Here is a 21,338-nt window from a genome sequence, read left to right as displayed (position 1 = left end):
ATGGTTAAGACATTAGTGCTGAGATGATGGAAGCCAAGAGGGCTGTGCAATAATGTCAGTACCAAAGGAATGTCAGACCAATATACCCATTATTGGGCACTGTTAGAAGGACTTCAGAAATGACAGCAGGGAACCTGATAGTCAGAACTCCAACTAAAATGCCTGTCGTCGTATCTGAACTCCTTCTACTTCTAACATTCCTGTCAGACTGGCTGCACTTGGGGTGCAGTTCCTTTAAATCAGCTGGGGAGCCATCTTCTAGAGCAAATTTCTTCAAGCCAGCTCCTCAACTCCTATTTGAATACTGCACCACTGAAATTGAGGGGTGGGGGCAAAGTTACTGTTAAAAATAGCCCTGCTGGTTAAGGCTCAAGGCCTGTCTAGTCCAGCATCTTGTTTCACACAGTGGCCCACCAGATGCCTCTGGCTAGCCCACAGGCAAGAGGTGAGGGCATGTCCTCTCTCCTGCCATTGCTCCCCTGCAACTGATATTTAGAGGCATCTTGCCTTTGAGGCTGAAGGTGGCCTATAGCCACCAGACTAGTAGCCATTGATAGACCTGTCCTCCATGAATTTGTCTAAGCCCCCTTTAAAACCATCCAAGCTAGTAGCCATCACCACTTCCCATTGCAGAGAATTTCATAGGTTAATTATGTCCTGTGTGAAAAAGTACTTATTTTGTTGGTCCTAATTTTCCCGACCTTCCGTTTCACGGGTTGACCCCTGGTTCTAGTTTTGTGAGAGAGGGAGAAAAATTTCTCTCTATCCACTCTCTGCTCCATGCATAATTTTATACACCTCGATCATTTCTCCCTGTAGTCAACCTCTTTTCCAAACTGAAGAGCCCCAGATGCTGTTTTAAAGAAACTCTAAAATACCCATCTTTTTAGAGACGCTTTTTGGTTTTTATTCTTTGTCTCTAGTGGGTTTTTAATGTGTAGATCTAGTTTTAATCTGGTCTAGTTTTTACTATTTTAATAATTTTATATTGTTGTATTTGCTTTATTGTCTTTGTGAGCCACCCTGAACAGTAGCACTGGAGGGGTGGGATATAAATATTTTCAGTAAATAAATACATACGTAAAGAATTAAAACTCCTCTGATCTATCCATATCTACTGGTGCAATGGTGAGTATCCCTTCTCCTCAGGGAGAAGCTCGGGGACGCGGACTGGGAAAGATGTTTGTAAAATACAAAATGTAAAAAATAATTTATTTATTTTTAAAGTATCGATGAAAATTGCCAAGGTTACCATCAAAATCTGAAACCTTATTTTGTAGGAACTGGATCTCAATCTGTCCAAACTTACAACATCATTTGAAAAAGCAACAGAAGAGAAAGTTAGATGTCAAGAAGATGTTGGCCGAACCAATAAGACTATTGAGTTAGCGAATAGGCTTGTTAAAGGACTTGAGGCAAGTATTTATTTCATTAATACCATCCACATGAATTCTAATCAAGCCAGTAAAACTGGCTGACATACTGCGCAAGAGTACGTCAGTCGTAATGTTGTGTTTGCACAATTTATGTAAGTTGTACCAATTGCTCAAATTTTGTGTTTGCACTAACTGTGTAAGCATGTTACCAGACAAATGTGCTCTTGGGCAGTATGTCAGCCACTGTATTTAGGAATCGTTAAATGAAATATTTTTGGAATGTACAGTATTTTTAAGTAGCCAAAATGGAAATCTATTTAAATAAGGCCTGCTCAACATAGGGCCCCCCCATGTGTTTTTGGACTACAACTCCCATAATTCTCAGACACAGTGGCCAGTAGCCAGGGATTATGGGAGTTTTAGGCCAACATGTACAGGAGGGCTGAAGCTGGGAAGCCCTGATTTAAATCCATGTGAGAGGGAGAAAGCACTGACCAACATAACAACAGAAATTGTACAGGCTCTTTTAGCATGGAACACCTTATTGTTCTTCTCTGTCCACCAAAATCTTAGTGATGCAGACTAATCTGTTATGCATGCACAAAGGGCTTCATTTGAACCAGGCTTTACAAGGACTCAAACCTGGAACCCATTTTCAGCATCAGGACTGAACTCTAAACCATATGAAACAGTAGTACAGTGCCATCAAGCATAAGCATAATTTGTCTCATTATCAAATAACTATAACTCTTCACCATCATCCCTCCCTCTGCATTCTTCTGGGATTAAGAAGTGTGGGCTTCTAGTTAAGGGACACAAATTCCAGCTAGACAATAGTCTCAATACCTCTCCCTTTGGAAATTAATGGTTGTTATACAGTACTGTGCATGTGCATGTTTAATGTGTGACAAAAGTCACACCTTAATTAGTCGGAGGAGGAGATCCTATTTTTCCAGATCAAATGGTCTTTATGTCAATTCCAGCCCTCCAATTATTTGATGCCAGTGTTCAGTGTGGCTGTCTAATGATGCCTCATGTGGCGCTGAAGGTAGTTTGTAGTCACACCCACTGAGTGGTGCCAAAAGAAGGAGGGCCTCATGACCCTATTAGGAGCTCCTTGCTGGGTACTTCTGGCCATTCAACAACCATGTGCCTGCATTATACTGCGGCATCATTGCCCTATTGCCACTAAATAAAACCCTCCAGTAAAGGCATGAGCCCCGCTTATCTGCAGTCATTACTGGGACTTACTGCATGAGCTACAACTGTCACCATCATCTGCAAATGACTGGTTTCATGCCAGATGCCATGGAGGCTGTCATGTGTCTGGATGAAACATAGCTTTCTCATCTAGGAGAAGGCAGAGACACCCACCCCCCCACAAAAAAATCTCTATACAAGTAGATTCTTGTATTATACTATGTGCTGTATCCAGAGAATTTCAAGGACTCTTCCTTCCCTCACCTCTGTGCTAGATCCCCCAGCACCCCCTGAAAAGCTGAAGCCCCCCCAAACCCTCAGGGGTAGTGTGAGACCTAGCATGGGGTGAGATTGCTGATGGAGATGGGATTAGGCTCCCCCACCCTTGTGCAAATGGAAGTACTCCTCTGGAACCATAATTGTGCTCATTGAAAGTTATTTTAAAGACTTTTTCAGTATTTTAAAAAGTAAATTGTGCAATCTATAAACACAGGAAAACACCACCACCATTAACGTTCTCTTCCCAATGTGTAGCAAATTAGACAGGCAGTAAGGATTATTGAAAGGTTTCAGAAAAACAGAGCTAATCTAATATAAATAAAGCACAGTTTGTTACTAATAACATAAATAAGACATATTAATATGTCTTATTTGATGGCTCAGTAATATTTAAGGAAGATATAAAGATTAACCAAAAAACCTCCAAATTCCTGCAGACCCATAATTGAGAGATTATTTTTCCATGACTAGGATTTATCAGACTTTATCCAGGAACTCTTAAAAACAAAACAAGAAAATCCAGAGAATTAATTCTCCAGTTACACGCAATAGTGACATCCTCGAGTACAGCTTATACAGTGTTCTCTGTATCTCTGTAAATAAAAGTCTAGAGCTGTACTGTCTTAAATGAAAGCTTAAGTTTAGCAGGAGGAGCCTGGACTGGAGAGATCCAAGTCTATATTGGTCCTTGTGGCTATGGTTATGAGTACAGTCAGGGCTGTCCTCAGGGCATGGCAAGCAGGGAGACTGCCCCGGGCCACCCTCTTTTAACCCCTATTAGAATTAACTGGAAGGGGGCCCCACACTGACTGATTTTACCCGGGCCCCACACTCCGCCAGGGCTCTCTAAGGACGGCCCTGGGTACACTGGAAATTCATATTTAAGTTGATTTGATATTTCATTTTAGTCCATATGTGCAATTCCCTGTTCCACCACCAGGGCACCTTAAGAAGTGCATCCTATTCATTTACAGTATTTGCTGCTTGTTTGCTTGCATGTGACTCAGAGAGTGCTTTTTCAAATTCTACCCACCAGACAATCATTTCTAGCAAATAAATCCCCCCTATCTCTTGGACTATGTAAACTGCTAGAAGCCAAATAATTAATTCTTCATTCCTGCAAGAAGCACTATGAGTACACATAACCCAGTTTGAGAAAGTGTTAAATAATTACATGGTGGGATGGAAAGGGGCACAGCTTTGTTGCTACCTTCTCTTATTTAGCCTAAAGAGCAATGCATTCCTTAGCCTCAAGGGCTGTGTAGACCTAGATACAATAGTATCCTCATTGTTGATTAATCACATACTCTGCACTTGATCATGAAGAGGATATCCCCAGAGAAAAATCTTTATAACCAAGTTACTAGATCTGCACATAGCAGTGAATACTTTCTGACAGCATGGTCAGCCTCTGCTAATGAGCACTGAGACTGAATGATTCTCAGGCCAGTACTGAGTCACTTTGTATCCACCCTCCATGCACTTAACCTTTGGATAAGTGGGCTACACTAGTTGCATTGTTTCTGTCTTGTGTTCATAAAAACCATTAATCTTCTAATAAGGACAGAATGCATATCTAATAAAAGCCCACACAATGGTTTAATTATTTTTGTCTGTAGAAAAACATCTTCCTATCAAAACAGGTGATTATTTAATGGTCAGCTTCTACATAGCAGTTTAAGTGAACCATAGAAATGTAGTTATTAAAACTGCATTAGCTAAATAATGCTATTTGAATACAATGGTGCTGCCAATGCTAAATGAAGCACATTTGTGTCCAACTGAAATCAGTGGGATTCAGTGAGTGTGTCTGTGCGCGCGCGCGCACACACATGCATAAAGTAATCGTACACAAATAATTTCAAGTGGTTTGTGGTTGTATATACCTATTGGTACATATGTATCTCGGGACAGTGGTCTATATGTATCACTTATTTTATATTGATTCTTAGTGCATGAATAAGGCTATGTGCAATAATACAGTACTGGTGAGAAATGGATATCTAATCTTTATATCTAACTGAATGTTTAATCTATTTTCAACTGACATTTAAAAACTCATATTTCATTTTAGCTTTTGTAAGATTTCTGTTTACACAGCTGCTCAGAAAGGTTGCCCAAGTTTCTTTCTAAAAAAAACTGCATTTTTCTTTTTGGAAGGCTGCATATAAAAATGGTGAAATTAATTTTGGCTGAAATTTCTCATCTATTGAAACCAATAAGACAAATTTAACAATAATAGTATGAATGGTTGAGGTCTCAGCATGCTACCTGCAAGCCATTTACTTCAGAATCATTTGTTGTGATGGGGGTGGGGGGTGGAGAGAGAAGCAATGTTGTACTATATCAATATCAGTCTGTGGTTTATCTGGGCATTAAATACTTTAGTCAGATAAAAATGAATACTAACATATTCAATGTCCTTCATGGAGTGAGTACTGCAATGCTTTGCTTACATTTTGTGTGTTACTTTGCTGTAATTCTCCAAGTCTCCTTATACAATTTCTTTCAACTAACAAGATTTTTTCCTTCAGCTAACAAGAAAATTATTACCAAAGGCTGAGTTTTTTCTTAAGAGTGCTGCTGTGTAAGCTAAGAAAGAAATTTAAAAAAACCAATTAATTGAGAGCGTCAACTCTTTTCCTTTGAGAATAAATTCTTTTTGACTTGAACAGGAGACAGTTAAGTTCTGAAAAGCATCAAGACTGATGATTTTGTCTATATAGCATTGACCTGGAAGCTCAACCATTCAGACTAATAAATCAGGCAATTTATATTTAATCATTAACTAACTCCCGAGCTGAACAGCTGTTCAAAATTAGAAATGGGTCACCCCGGCCAGGATGATATTACAGGCAATCTATAATGCATTAGAATAAAATTATAGTGATTTTTAACTGTCTGGAAATTTATTACACTGCATGTTCCAACTCTTAAACCCTTGTTAGCCAATGTCACTTGTGATTTATGATGCTTGGGTGGTACAGTAAAATTACTGAAGATTTAAATAGACGATCATTCTATGTTTAGTAAATCTTCAAATTTCAAAGCTAGTTTGGAGAATGAGGTGGGTGCACTTTATTGTTTATGACTTACCAGCCAGTGACAACAAGGAGAGAGAATGGATAAATCAAAAATCCTTCTTGGAAATGAATGCGTTTGTTGTTTGGTTTGCTTCAGTTGGTGATTTAAGAAAGTATCTAATATGTTCTCTAGACACTACAGGATAATTGGAATGTTTTAGAATGAAATAAATGTAATAACTGGTACATCTAAACAAAAACTGTTCCTATCCCATCCTTTCCTAGATATACATCCTCCTTAGTAAAGTGTGATTGCAGTTAATGTTAGAGCTTTGCAATTTCAGAATCATTCCCACAGAGAGCCAGTGGATATGTAGAAGACATATTATTGGACCAGGAAGACCTGGGTTCAAAATCCCCACTCTTGAAACTTGTTCAGGACTGTTCCTGAGTCAGTCACTATTTCTCGGCCTTACCTGCTCCTGTGTACCAATGTTGTAACAACAATATGAAATCACAACGTATTTAAATAAGCCAGAGCAGCTGGTTGTTATAGCCAGCTCCTGGGTTCCATAAGACCTTGGTAGCCCTGGAAGGATGAGGGAGCTTTTTTGCTTTCTCTCTCTTAAGGAGTGGGGAGCCTTATTTGGATATGGGTGCTTCTCAATTTGTTCCCAGATGAATCCAGAGTAATTGGATTAATTTCCCCAATACCTGCTGCACATTAAGAAATTAGACTAGACTCCAGATTGGGTGTGGATTGGGCCTTTAGGCCCACCCTAGTGCAGTGATTGTCACTTTTTCCCCAACAGGGCTCACTTTGGCAAAACACCTTCAACATGAGAGCCATTTCCACTGTGTTAAACGCCACATAGTACTGCACTTTCCCCAGTACTGGGAGGGCCCTTTAAGAGAGATGGAGCCCTCTTCTAAAAGCCCTAGGAGGAATGCGCTGGGAAGGGCTAATCTGTACGCACCTTCCAAGATGAGGCAGGGACTCAACAGGACTCAATTTCCCTTAAAGGAGCTCCCTGGCACTGGGCAAAGTGCAGCACGACACAGTGGGAATGGTCACCGCTGCTTGATGCCAGGGGGACTGTGCAGATTTTTCTGCTTTGGCCAAAGTTTCACACAGGCTCAATGAACAACCAGGAGCCACATGTAGGGTTGATGTGGGCCATCAATGGCTCCTGGGCCTTACAATGAAGAAAACTACCCTCGTGTGTGACCATGTGGTGTGTGACCAGAGACTGGAAGTTAATTCTGTGACCCTCAGGATGCCAGTGGACCCACCATCCTGTCCCCTCTTCACATTGATTTCTAGAGGCAAAGAGAATGGCATCTAAAAGTCCAGAGGAGTCTTGGAAGGTCAAACTACATTGTCCTTGTTTGGAAATATTTTAGATGCAAAATGCAGCCCACAAAAGCAGCCTGCCTAAATTGCCAATGCAGATCCTCACATTACTGTTTTGGTAGCAATTCTCATTTGAGACAGAAACTATGTTTTGCCTAAAAATCTCTACACTTGTGTAACTCCTATTCATTTCAATGGGGTTTGCACAGGAAATGTTCCAGATGGATCACGACAAGTAAGGGAAACTCTAATTTTTATAGTCTTCAAGGCTAAATCATCTTTCAATTCTAAATATAAACAGAAAGCCTATAATTATGTACACACCTATACTTGACATTATATAATTTTGTATTTCAGTCTGAAAAGATTCGCTGGACCCACTCAGTTAAATCATTTGAAGCACAAGAAACAACCGTGTATGGGAATGTTCTGTTAACAGCTGCCTTTGTTTCTTATGTTGGATCCTTTACCAGACTCTACCGTCAAGAGCTAGTAGAGCGTATGTGGCTTCCATTCCTGAAATCACAAAAAGTAAGTCTTTGTAATGCAAAACAGTAGCCTGATGTAGAACTTTTGCATCTTTGGATTTTGTTTATCATGGGATTTTTATGAAAATGCACTTCTGCTCAGAAAAATGACTCAAAACTGGTCAGAGCCATTTGCTTACCAAGTAGCAACTGGAGATAACCTTGCCAACTGCTTTATTTTGGTCCTTGTCCACAATACTGCCTTGTCTTGCTAACTTTATAGCATAGTTATATTTCCCTTTGCTTCAAAGATTCCCATTCCAATCAGTGAAGACCTAGACCTGGTTGCCATGTTGACTGATGATGCAATGATTGCAGCATGGAATAATGAAGGACTGCCTAGTGATAGAATGTCAACAGAAAATGCTGCTATTCTAACAAACTGTGAGCGCTGGCCACTTCTGATAGATCCCCAGCTACAAGGAATCAAATGGATAAAGAATAAATATGGAACTGACCTTAAAATCATACATCTAGGACAGAAGGGGTACGTCTGCATTGAAAATGCATATATGGATTACATGCATAAATGACAACATGATACATTTTCCTGTCCACCCAAGATGGTTTTTAACCTATATAATCTAACATTGTCACTGGTCTTTTAGAACAGATCTCTTCTCATTTCTCCCATCTGCTTATCGAATCTGCTGCTATAGAATCCTCCTTTTATGTGCATCAGGTGCTTTGTTGTATTATATCTAGCTATTACACTTGAAGATGTGCTTCAAAGAATGCTCTCTGGTTGCTGCTGTCAAGTGTTACAAAGCGGGTGGTTTCTAACTTTGTCATTGCAATCTTCCCTAAGTCAAGCGTACAACTGTGCAAGCTTCTCAAAGTGCATCTAAAAAAAAAATTAAAAAGACAAATGTTATAGCTATTGTCAGTTTTGTCTTTACTTAGAGAAAAGCAGGTAAAAATAAAGGACAGAAGCAGAGCCATATGGAGTGACTAGCATACTTTAAGAATCTTGAAGGATGGTTTTGGGGAAAGCTTTTGAAAAAATAAAGAGTTGCTCCATTAACTCCTTGCATTGATAACCATCCTATAGGGTGGGCTCCTACACTGGAAAGTTGATCAGTGGGAAGTTGATGAGAGCTTTGCCACTTAGTCTGCTCAAGATAGTAGCTGAGAAGGGGAGTGGAGAAGCTTGTGTTTCTCCATTGGGAACTGTTCAACTTCCCTCTTTGAGAATCTATTATAAATAAATGCACAAAGCATGTAGGGTAACTGTGCTCATTTAAATAGGTATTTCAGATGTCCTGCCATTCACACTGCCACACTAGCCAGCCACCACTCACAGATTTATGTACTTCCTATAGACATGTATTATTCTGTCCTCTCGGCATTTTTAAACATTCCTGTTTTGTGGTTTATGGTTTTTTTTATATTAAGGTTCTTGAAAACCATTGCAAGAGCATTAGCTTGTGGAGATATTGTCCTGATTGAAAATTTGGATGAAACCATAGACCCTGTACTTGATCCTTTGCTTGGAAGAAACACAGTTAAAAGGGGGAAGTAAGTACCTTCAGGAGAAGGCAAAGGGCACAGAACTATTGTCTGATGTCCTTTTTCTTACCATAATCTTAAACTATACTTCTATTTCCTTCAGCTTTTTTTCCACTTCTTAAAAAGTATGCTTAAATCATATATAATTGATATTGGAATCTAAATATTAATACAGACGTCTGTTAGGAACAACTTACAGTTGATGGCCACTTGTATAGTCCCAGGCGACAAGGTTCTCTGAGCATGCAGCAGCAAACTCCCCCATGAAATGCAAACAATGGCTGGCCATACTGTGCACCGTTCCTTTTGCAATTTAACGTCATGCACACAGTTTCGCAAGAGTGCTCTTGCACAAAACGCGGACACAGTTGTGCGATGGACAGCCATTATTTCCAGGGTGCTTATGTTCCGTTAAAATGTCAATGGAACATTGCACAGTATGTCAGCCAGTATCTTTTACTGTAACATTATCATATCAACCACTGATACACATGATATGAGATGGAAAGAAAATCTGATAACTGCTAAGGACTTTTCAAAGATGTACACTGTAATCTAATGCCCTATAGCAAGTGCTCTGGCAATGCTATCAGCTAAGGCTTCTAAATTCTCCTGGCATATAGTGTGAAGTTATTTTAGTTAGTTCATTTTAATTGCACCTTTTCTTCAGGGAGCTCAGGATGGTATGTATAGTGTCCCCTTTCCTGGTTTTATTCATATGATTGTGACTGACCCAAGGCCGAGCAGTGAGCCAAAAGATGAACTGGGACTTGAACCTAGGCCTCTGCAGTGTAAATCAAACACTCCAACCACTGTATCACACTGACACATGATAGCATCATGGCACTCATTAAAGGCTGGAAATTGTGGCTGAAATTGACCTGGCTAATCCCATAATCCAATGCTTTCTGACATTCAGTAGTTCTTATGCAATATTTTCCATTCATCTTGGAAAGGTGCCATTTAAGGAAAGGGAAAAGTTGTCATCAAGAAAGTCGAAGTTCCAGTAGTATATTGTCAGTGGGAGTGGAAGGGAAGACAAGATACGGGGCTAGGGATGTGCACAGAACTGGTTCAAAGGCCCTTTATGGGCCTCTGAACTGGTTTGACCAACCAGCGGTTCGACGGGAGGGGGGATAACTTTAGGAGCAGGGGAGGGTGCACAACAGGACAAACAGGGCAGCAGGGAGGTACACTGCCGTCGTGATGGACTTTTAGAAAACTGAGCACTGGTGGGGGGAGGGGGCAGCGCACCCTCCCCCACCCTTAAAGTTATCCCTCCCTCCCACCTGTTCCATGTACATCCCTAACAGGGGCTTGGATTTTATCAGCCTGTCTCCTGACCTTGGCCTGGAGATATCTCATAGCCTCCTCAGCCACCCACCCCACTCCAGCACTAGCTCAGAGGTCAGTCTGCGTAACTGTTCTGTTGCTCTGCACCTTTCACTTTTCCTTAGTGCTTGGCAACCGCTTCCATCTGTGAGCACTAATTTTCGTCTGTCCCAGCTTCGAGCCACCTGTGAGAGAGGTGACTCTGAATTCTTGGGAGCCTATAAAGACAGAGGGAGCGCCAGCGGCATGGCCAACCTGTAGGGGCTTTACGTGTGGGACCCAAAGGGGCCTTTTGTGCCGGGCCTTAGATGTGGGACTGAGGTCTGGGGCATACTATATTCCTTTAGGCTATTTTAGGAGCTGCAACAGCTCTTCCACTAGCACAAATTTGTTCATTGTACAAGTGCAGTGTTAAACTGGGTAATTTGGGAGGGGGACCTCTGGAGACCCCCCACGACTTCAGAGAAGCCCCCCAGAGTAGAGGTGGTGAGTTATTTATATATATATATATATATATATATAACGAACCCCCCCCAAACCCGAACCGGGGGGGAGGTTCGGGATGCACAAAACAACATGCCCAGGCTGATTCAAGTCCAGTCCAGAGTCAGATTCAAACCCAACCAGGACTTGAACTGAACTGGGCAACCCGGTTTTGTGCACATTCCTAGTAAGCAGAGGTATGATCTCCTCATGATCTTAATGAACTGTGGGCAATATGCAAAAGAAGGCACTCTTTTAGATATCTTGAACCTAAGCTGTTAGACTTAGCCAGATGCATTTTGACAAAATTGTCTTCATCAGTGATTTCATTTGAGAAATCATACTATAAACAATGCATATGGTCCATCCCCTCCTGGAATCAATTGCTATTGTTTTTCTATAGAAGCTTGTAGCTGTTATTATTCTTTAGTGATGTTACATCTTCCAATATGTGGTAATAATATTACATGCATGTTGCAATGTAACATTCATGATGTATTAAATGCCAGAATTGCACAAATACAGTTGTGCAGTTAACAGCCATTATTTCCAATGGCTGTCAATTGAACTGCATTCGCGCAATTCTTACATTCAGTGCCACAGAGCTCTTGTGTAACTTTGCAAATGTTATACTGCAATGCACACATAATACTGCGTAGAATGTCAGCTTTTTTTGGTTTTCTGCCAGCACAGTTTCCCCTCGGACACTTTATAAGCACTGATAGCTAACACTGGTCAATGTAAGTGTTCTGCACACATGAAGATGAAGTTCTTCCACGTGTTGTCTTAACAACATCATCCACTGACTAGTTGATCAGGTCTTGTACTGCCCTCAGGTTCCATGATTATTGAGTAGAAAAATCAGGCAGTCCAGCTTAGCAAAGTTTTCACCATTTTGTGCTTTTTAATTTATTTATTTTTGTAATTGTGTCAGTGTTTGTTCCCCCTCTTCTAATAAAGAAAGACTGGAAAGATGCTTATGATAGATATGGTGCAGACCAATAGTTGAAGTTCATTAATAATTGGAATGTTGTAGAGTATGAAGTAATGAATACTAATTACTCCTTTCATGTCTGACAGCACCCTGTGGACCAATACATCAGCTCAGACTTTAATTTGGTTCTAGTAATGGTTTTATCAATAGTACATTAATTCTGTGTTTGAAAAGATATACAGTTGAACCTGACCCACACAGTAGCTACTGCTGTCATAAAATGACCACATTCTGACAACAACTGGGTAATTACAAATAATTAGATCTACTGAGCTTCAGACAATCCTAATTTTAAGTAAAATATATCTTATGAAATCAATCGACAGAACACATTGCTGGGCAGATTTATCAACTTGTGCTCCTTCCAAAGCAAATTTACTAGCTATGCATATTAGCAAAGCTGCTGATCTGTGAAGCAACTTCATAAAATTATATCCCGTCTTGGGTTTACTCAGGATATTCTTGAGCTGAGAACTTGCTATCTTAAGGAAGATACTGAAAGATGAGATTATAGTGTTGTCAGTGCCTAGTCGCCATTGGTACTAAATAAATGTTCAGTGATAGAGAAGTGTCAGGTTTTAGGCACTGATCCAGATGTGCAAAGATGGTTTGGCACACTAACTTTAATGCATAATTAATATCTGCCCACAGTGGGCCTGGATAGTGGATAATGATACACATTCTCATATCTACTACAAGGTGCATAGTGATCTTTGCTGGGCACTGTGTACAATTGTATTTAGTTCAGGGATTCTCACATGCAGGAGTCACATATGTGTATATATCCTGACCCAGCTGGCACACAGAAGTCAAGAACAGATACCATGCTGGACCTATAATACATTGTTGATTGCTACCATTTATTCATAGGATCAGAAATGAACAGGAATTCCTGCTTTTTCTTTGAAATATTCTCTCTCTCTCTCTCTCTCTCTCTCAATCTCATTCTCAATCTCTCTCTCTCACACACACACCATATTTCATTTCTCAAAGAACTACTAGACTGAAGAAGAAACACTAAAGCCATCTGAAAAGTTACATGTTTCACTTCTTCTCGTGCCCATTTTACTTAATTATGATTAATAAGGTGTTAGTACAACATGTAGGAATGAGGCATTTGGTGGGCCACTGTGTGAAACAGGATGCTGGACTAGATAGGCCTTGGGTGTGATCCTGCACACCCTAGAGAAAGAATCTACTGTAAAAGATTATTTCACAGAAGAATATAGAGAAAGTCAGAAAGTCTAGATGAAGTCAGAAGTATAACTGCTGTCTCAATTTTCAATTCAATGTCCAGCTTTCTGCTTTCTACAGTTCTAGTTAATTGGATATCCAGGAGTGGCACCAGCATCAGTATTCTTAGAAGTCTTCATTTCTAAACATATTCTGGGGTACATGTAACAATTCAAAGAGACAGCATAGTCAGAACATCTTCAAGCAATTGGCTATCACACCTACCTCTGTTCCCTCCAGAGGTACAGCTAGGTTCCAGAAGTTTTTGTAATTTTCTTCCTTGAAACAAGCCACTTATAGGACTTTTAAAACATTAAATTTAAAAAACCCATTAAAAATCAATAAATTGACCAATCTGCATCAACTTCAGTACACAGAGTTCTGATAATCTGTTCTATGACTGTACGAATTTTCAGAATTCTAGGCCAAGCCATTCCAGAAATATAAAAGGGGACCTCTTTTCCCTTGGGGAACATAATGGGGCCCTCTAGGAGAGTGGGCACACAGACCTGGACCCCCCCAGGTCTGTGCCTAACTGCGCCCCTGGTTCCCCCCTCCTCTAGCCTGCCTAAGTCATTTTAAGAGTGGGACTATAATGTTTACCTTGAGCAGAGCAAAATGAAGTAAGGTGATGGAAGCTCAATATCATTTATCAGTCTAACTAATGGGGCCTTCAGATGCTCAAGCATCTTGCTCCTGTCTGCTTCAGTGTGTGGAGAAGAAAGCACATCTACCTTTCTGGACCAAAATCTGTCTGCTGACTGAGCAGATTTGCTGTATTAGAATCCAGTTCCTGGAGATACATAGGTAAAAGAGACCATTACATGCTGCTTATCAGGATGAGTCTGAAAAATTGATCTGTACGCAAATTGCCAAACTAGGGACACCTGGATATTAATTGTACTTTAAGATGTACAATACTAACAGCGTTCTTAATTTGGACATAATATTTGCATGATAATGTTAAACTCGGTTTCAAACAAGGTTTCTATCTACCTGAATTGAGACAGTTCCATATGTCTTCATACAACAGCAAGACTATTAACTCAGTTGCCACACAGAAAGGCTTTTTTTGCCTTGAACCTCATGCCAGCTGTGCAACTTTCAGTCAGAATTTTTTCTCCTCTGCACTAGTTTGACCAACTTGTACAATTTGCCTGCTGTGATTGCTAAGTAACAACCACTCTCTGCCATTCGTACACCTGATATGTTCAAATTCACTCTTTATATTAGCTGCTGGAGTCCGCAAGTTGGATGCAGAAGCTTTTAATTTCAAACAGCAGGCCTTGAAACAGGGCTTTTTAGATGTTCTTTGAAAAGTACTTTCCCCCATGAAGTAGAGAGATGTTGTTCTCATTTCGTTCCTGCCCAGAAATCTGTCTTCCACCATTCTCTGCATTGACTATGTTGTTCCAAAATGAAGTAGTGGGACTCTACAAGCTCTGTGGGTTGTGTGTATGTGTGATCACACATTCACATGTACATACAGGAGGTGTATGTATGTGTGTGCTGTAACGGTTAGAAGCCAGAATTCCTTAGCACAGGAATTCTCAAACCTCTTGATACTGTGACCCTCTAAAATAATATATAAAGCTACCTCTCTCTCTCTCTCTCTCTCTCTCTCTCTCTCTCTCTCTCTCTCTCTCTCTCTCTCTCTCTCTCTCACACACACACACACACACACACACACACACACACACACACACCCATATTTAAAGTTACTGGCTAACATCCTGACTAATGATGTGTAGAACAGAAACATGTTGCTGAGGGTCAAGCAACATGTTTCCAGTCTAGCAGAGCACTTCGAGAGTGTAGGCAAACTCCAAAAGTATTTGTGCCCTTGCACAAGAGTGGAAGAGGCTGACATCCTAACATCCGTGCCCACACAACACTAGCTCCTGTGCTGGTCTCTGTATTTTCTGAAGCATGGGAGCTCTTCACAAGTGTGCAAATACTTTTCAGAGCTGGCCTGAACTCCGGAACTGCACTGTTGCAGCAAAAACACATTGTTGAGGGTCAAGCAAAGTGTTTCCCCTCTAACTGAGCAATGCCAGAGCATGGGCAAGCTCCAAAAAGTCTGCACTCTAGCTCAAGAACACCCACTCTTCAAAAAGCATGGAGACCAGTGTGCGGGTTGCTGAAGTTAGGAGTATCCACACTCGGTGAGTCAAGATGTCAGCCAATCAGTAGAGACAATTCTGAGCAAGCTAAATTGGTGATCTGGCTCAGTATGACAGCTTCCTATCCTATGTCTATGTATTTTATTTTTGCAAAGGCCCAGGGCACTCATAAGGACTCACTGCTGATCCTTGGGAAAACTTATGTGCCTGTAGCCTTCATGTAGTAGTGGTGCTGGAGTGACTCTCATGGGGCCTACTCAGGAAGTATCAGGCCCATTGAAGGAAGTTTGCCAGGGGCCTCCTGAAACCTTGAGGCAACCGTGTGTGTGTGTGTGTGTGTGTACACACACACAGACAGGTTTTTTTTCATTTTGCTCTACAGATCTCTAGTTAGCCTCTATATCTTCTGATCTCCCTCTACATATTGTAAAAGCAAAGCACCTCCTTACAACCAATTTCTCTAAGGTTTCTACTCACATCATCAATGCAGAGTTCTGAAAATAAAGACCATGCTTACTACACCTTGAACTTAAATGCTAACCTCTACATAAATGTCTTTCACTGAATCTGACAAATTGATTCTGTGGTCTTACCCCCTTTCCCTTTGGCTAATATCATAGCTGAACCATAAGAGAGCAATAGCACAAACATTTATTTTCCCCAGACCTGTGATTAACAAAGAAACCAATGTAGCTGCAGTGATAAAACTCACTGAATCATTGTGCAATGCTTGCCTTTCATAGCTGATAGCCACAGAAATTGGTGATAATTTATTACTTCTGTGCAGTGTGAGCACCTATAAAGTATCATTTCAGTGCAAGGCTCCGGAATTCATTTTATGATGAGACGTTTCAGCATTTCAGTCGAGTAGTATTGTTCCCTAGGTAAATTTCTTGGAAACAAAGCAAAACAAAACAGTGAGTTATCAAATTGCCTTTTCATTCTATGGCTAATTTCTGACTCCAGTATTTCATTTTCCCTTACAACATGGAACTGCACAATCCAATCACTGCAAACTTTCACTATATATCTATTGTAGTATAGCTAACCTTTACTGTGAAAAATATGGAGCATGTTAATGAAATTTGTGTGTGTGTGTGAGAGAGAGAGAGAGCGAGAGAGAGCGCAAGTGCTTTTGACATAGATTAGGAGTAAAGTTGTGTTAACTTTTTCTGTTGTCTGTGATTAAGTGTGCATACAGATATACTTCAAAACAGGGATCAGCACGGTTTCTTCCCCCTCCCCCGCCGCCCCCAGAACAGTCTCCCACCCTTGCAATACAAATGACAAACTACTTGCTTCCAGTTCCAGTGTTAATGTAGCCTTCAGTTTGCCCCTCACTCTCTTCCCATGTTTCTGTTGGGCTGTCTACCTTTTTGTTGTTGTTTAAAGCTCTTATATGTGTTATGCATTTAAAATTTCATTCAGCACCTTGCTTGTTAAAAAGTACATGCAATGGTGTATTTTTTTCTCCTGAGTTGAAAAATTATTCCAGAAACAGTGGTCAGGCAGCTTCTTAATGACATTATGGGCAACAGCCAATTAGCACTATATACTCCTGGCTTCTGGAACAAACTGGTAGTACCAGTTTCCTTTGAGCACAATTCGGAAAAGAAGATAGTCTATCTGATCAAAATGCTGGGGTGGGTAAGTGGATCCACATCTGTTTTTTGGTACATCTGTATGCATACTATATAGACATTATGTTGGCTGCACATCCACATGAGAACTTTCTGCTTCTTGCATTCCTGACATCAGTGCTTGAAGTCAAGGCACATGGATGCTTGAGTGTGTGCTGGTACCATACCAGTGTAGTTAGTTAACTGGGATTTGCATGGGCAGTGCAATCCATATAGCTCTGAAGAGTGAGCAGCTATTTCTTGGGGAGAAGGTACCTGCCTTTCTTCACGACATTTCATGTACTTCCAGTTGTGCACTGTATTGTACAATCAGAGAAAAAGATGCTGATTGTACAAGATACAATTGTATGGCAGAAACCAAGATGCTGAATCTGGTCATACCCAAATTCTACATTATAAGATTTTATTTTATTTTAAAGTGAAAGACGTAGAGTAGAGAATAGGTCATGAATCAGGCTGGAGGAAAGATAGGGGTGTAACAAGAACGGAGAACGTATTTGGGAGTTAGAAGGTACGTACTAGGCAGTACTAATTTCTCCAAGAGATGTGCTGAATGTCAGTGTTGAAACATTTTGACTTGAATTGGGCCGTTTTGAGTGTCTTGAGCGTGAAACAAAATGCCCTTTAAATAAAGGGCCTGTTTCTAGTCGAAATTTTTTGATGTTTCGAGTGGCATTTTGGAGACCTGTTTCCCCTTGCTGATTGGTTTTCTGACACTGAGCACATTTTGAGCTCAAAATGAAAGGCAAGATCCGTTTCATGCAGTCCCTAGTTTCTCCTGGGTTTTGAAGAATGAGGAAGGTGATGTACTAAATAATTATACTGGTTTGTTTGCAATCTCAGCATATCATTGAAAGCATGTATAGCTCAGAAATGGGAAGAATGTAGAAAAACATCCCATATTTCATATTTGCTTCTTGCAAATGATTGCTCTATATTTATCAATTCACTCTAACCAAACATTTCTGTTTAGTCCTGTGTGAGAGGTATTGTAAACCATTTACAAGTTGGCATATACATTTACGGAAGAGAAGGTAAAAATTAGAGCGAAAAGAGACTACTCTAGGTTCATGTTAAGAAATAAACATATATAATTCTTCAATCTCTCATACTATATGAATTATCCATTTTCTAAAAAAATTTTAATTAAAAAAATACCATTTCGGAAAAGGGATGGGATGTCAGAACTGAAACTATTTATACAAGCAGTACTCAGTGATGGGTCTGAATTTCATTCAATCAACGTTAGAGTGGTTTTAGTGTTTGTGTATTGTATCCTAAACAGGGTCACTCATGTGGCATCAGGCACACTGATACTGATATAAGTAGTATATGGCAAATGGGTACAGTGTTAACTCCAGTAGACATAGTCAATAAGGGTATTCACCCGACTGGAGGCAGGGTGAGGGCGTGCAGGGAAAGGCTGTGCAAAACTTACTTTCCTCCCAGATGATAGTTGAATGTTGATGGGAGTGCAGACTGCGCTGCCATGCAATCCACACTGCTCCCGGCAGTGCAGATCTCTGGAGACCAGGAGATCCAGGAGGCCCGGAGGCTCCCGGAGCCTCCAGGAATCCCATAATGCCCTGCATGATGAGCGGCGTGCATTGGGGGATTCCTCTGGGAGGATTCCTCCGGGAGCAGCCCAACGATTCCTCCGCGAGCATCCAAAGCATTCACACAGACCCCGGTACCAGGCTTAAGGGTGTGCTTGCACCCTTAACCTCATCTAAAGGCTGGGGTAAAAAGCAGGGTTTGGAGGGAGGGCAGCGCTGGGAGTGGCCTTGCTCCTGATGCTGCACACAAGCAGCCTAGCCCAGGCCTCAGTTAGGCTGCTTGTGTGAATAGCCTTAATGTTTTCACTACACCTATCTGGGTTATAGTGCTTAGGTCATAAACAATACATAAACTATTAATGATCCTTCTTACAGCTCTGTTTTCTATACCCCTTTCACATTTTTTTTTGGGTATAAGTAGTAGGATGTTGATCAATTGCATTATTATGTACTTTGCATTGTAATGGCCTTCATTTGAATTGCTCTGAGGTATATCAAGATTGAAGACAAAGAATGTGAATTCAACAAGAATTTCCGCCTCATCCTTCACACTAAACTGGCTAACCCCCACTACAAACCAGAACTACAAGCCCAGACCACTCTAATTAATTTCACAGTCACGAGGGATGGGCTGGAAGATCAACTGTTGGCGGAGGCTGTTAGTATTGAGCGCCCTGATTTGGAGACTGTTAAGGTAAACCCACACGTTAATTAGTTAGTTGTACCCCAGCAATTTCAGTATGCTATATATCTGTTAGTCATTTGTACTACTGACTGGTACAAAGCTGAATTTTTCTGAGCTTTGGTTTTTAATACAAAAGATGCTGCTTTCAATATAGTCTTGCAATTTTTAAGACAACACGGTACAAAGAAAAAGGTCTACACAAAAACCTCTGCCACGCATTTGTTTACATATTTTATGTGCCTTTTCACAGCTATTGTTTTCCCCCATCTAGTGCTGCTTTAGAGTCATTTTTCTTTACTTGAAAGGGCTGCTTCACTTGTATGGTCCGGGTATGTAGTGATCATGATGATGTCACAGTGCCATTGTGAGCACACACACATGGGCAAGAAATTAAGCATCTGAATTGCATTTTTGTTCTCCTTGTTGATATTCCATATTTTAACTGAACTTTTTCTGTTATGTTTGCCAGTCTCTTCTGACAAAGCAACAGAATGATTTCAAGATTCAGCTGAAGCTCTTGGAGGATGATCTGCTGTTTCGTCTTTCTGCTGCTGAGGGCAGTTTTCTGGGAGACACTGAACTGGTGGAGAAGCTTGAGACAACCAAATCAACAGCTGCAGAGATAGAGCTGAAGGCATTTTAAACTTTCCTGTGCATTTTTTGTTAATTTGGAAAGTGACTCATGCTATCCAGGAGAAATATTTGTGCAAATCACAAATGAAGATAGGAGATTTATACTTCCCCAGATCTCAGTCTAGGCAGTTTAGAACAAAATGTTATATCATACTGAAAATATATATGGTTTGTGTGTTGTGGTGGGGTGGGCAGCGGCGGAGAATGAAGGTATCCCTGATTCTTGCAGAGTCCCACATCTTTACAGGTCAGCAAAATTAAGCTCCCACACTGCCCTCTCTGGGAAGTCTGGTGAAAATACATAGGAATGTAAGAAACTGCCTTATGACCATTGGTCCATCAGCTCAATATTGTCTCCTGACTGGCTGGCAGTGGCTTTCCCAGGCAAGAGGTTTCCTCAGCTCTATCTGGAGGTGCCAGTGATTGAACCTGGTACAGTCTGAATGCAAAGCAGATGCTCTACTAGTGAGTTGTGGTCTCAGTACCAGACTCCAATGTTCTGGCCACAATCATATGCACACACAAAAACTAGGGATGTGCATGGAACCAGCGGGGGGCGGTTTGAGGGTGGAAGGGGGATACCTTTGAGAACTAGGAAGGGTGCTCTCCCCCCACCTGCCATTTCTCCCACTGACGCTGCACTTTAAAAGGGTCCAGTGGGGTGGCAGCGTACCTCCCTGCCGGCCCGTTGCCTCCTTGGACTGGAAGTGACTGGAAGTACCTGGTGCACATGCACACTGCAGTGCCAGCAGGGAAAACGTGGCCGGGGGGAGCACCCTCCCCAGTCCTTAAATATATTCTCCCCCCCCCCATGCCGCTTTCGAACCGCCGGTCTTAAAAGGGCCTCCAAACGGGTTTGTTCACATCCCTAACACAAACCCCTATGGTTGCTATTTAAAGAGGAGAATTAAATGGCCAAACTACATGTTTAATGTATAGTTTGGCCCTATCTTTGGACAGTTGTTTCTGACTGTTATTCTCAGGCTGACATCCTTAGGGAAGCCATAACCTTAGGGAAACCCAATTGCAAAGGTCCTGGTTGCTCCCCAAGTCTCCTTATTGCACCAAATGCTGCTTGTTTGGGGTTTTTATTCTAGTCTGTTCTTAGCCATCCACCTCTGAAACCTTCCTGTTCTTGGCACAGACTAGAAGCAACATTTCTGCTTGTATCACAGTGACCTGAAGAGTGTGTCAAAGCAAGTCTTTCCTTTCTTCATCAGAACAGTTCATTCCACTTGGAACACTAATGTTGATTTCTTACAAATGTCAGGGGTTTTATAATGTGGGTTTTTAAAACTTGTGATAAACATTTGACATTTCAGACTTACCATGAATAATTGCTAGATTTAGGGGCCATTCACACAAGCAGGCCAGAGGGGAGGGCAAGGGGG

The 21,338-nt window shown here is 41.1% G+C and overlaps 1 protein-coding gene across 4 annotated transcripts in view; it reads left to right on the top strand.

Moving 5' to 3' along the window:
• DNAH11 (dynein axonemal heavy chain 11) overlaps positions 1-21,338 on the top strand; it is a 250,146-nt gene that overhangs the window by 195,985 nt on the left and 32,823 nt on the right. For all 4 annotated transcript variants that reach the window (XM_053263692.1, XM_053263689.1, XM_053263691.1 and 1 more), the window contains 6 exons: positions 1,281-1,415; positions 7,590-7,763; positions 8,011-8,246; positions 9,155-9,277; positions 19,119-19,323; positions 19,784-19,948. In XM_053263692.1, coding sequence (XP_053119667.1) covers positions 1,281-1,415; positions 7,590-7,763; positions 8,011-8,246; positions 9,155-9,277; positions 19,119-19,323; positions 19,784-19,948 — 1,038 coding nt within the window. The remainder of the gene's footprint in view (positions 1-1,280; positions 1,416-7,589; positions 7,764-8,010; positions 8,247-9,154; positions 9,278-19,118; positions 19,324-19,783; positions 19,949-21,338) is intronic.

This window comes from Hemicordylus capensis, chromosome 6 (assembly GCF_027244095.1).
Source record: "Hemicordylus capensis ecotype Gifberg chromosome 6, rHemCap1.1.pri, whole genome shotgun sequence".
NCBI classification, from domain to species: Eukaryota; Metazoa; Chordata; class Lepidosauria; order Squamata; family Cordylidae; genus Hemicordylus; species Hemicordylus capensis.
The sequence above is the reverse complement of the archived record's forward strand: the minus strand, read 5'-3'. Positions and strand labels throughout refer to the sequence as shown.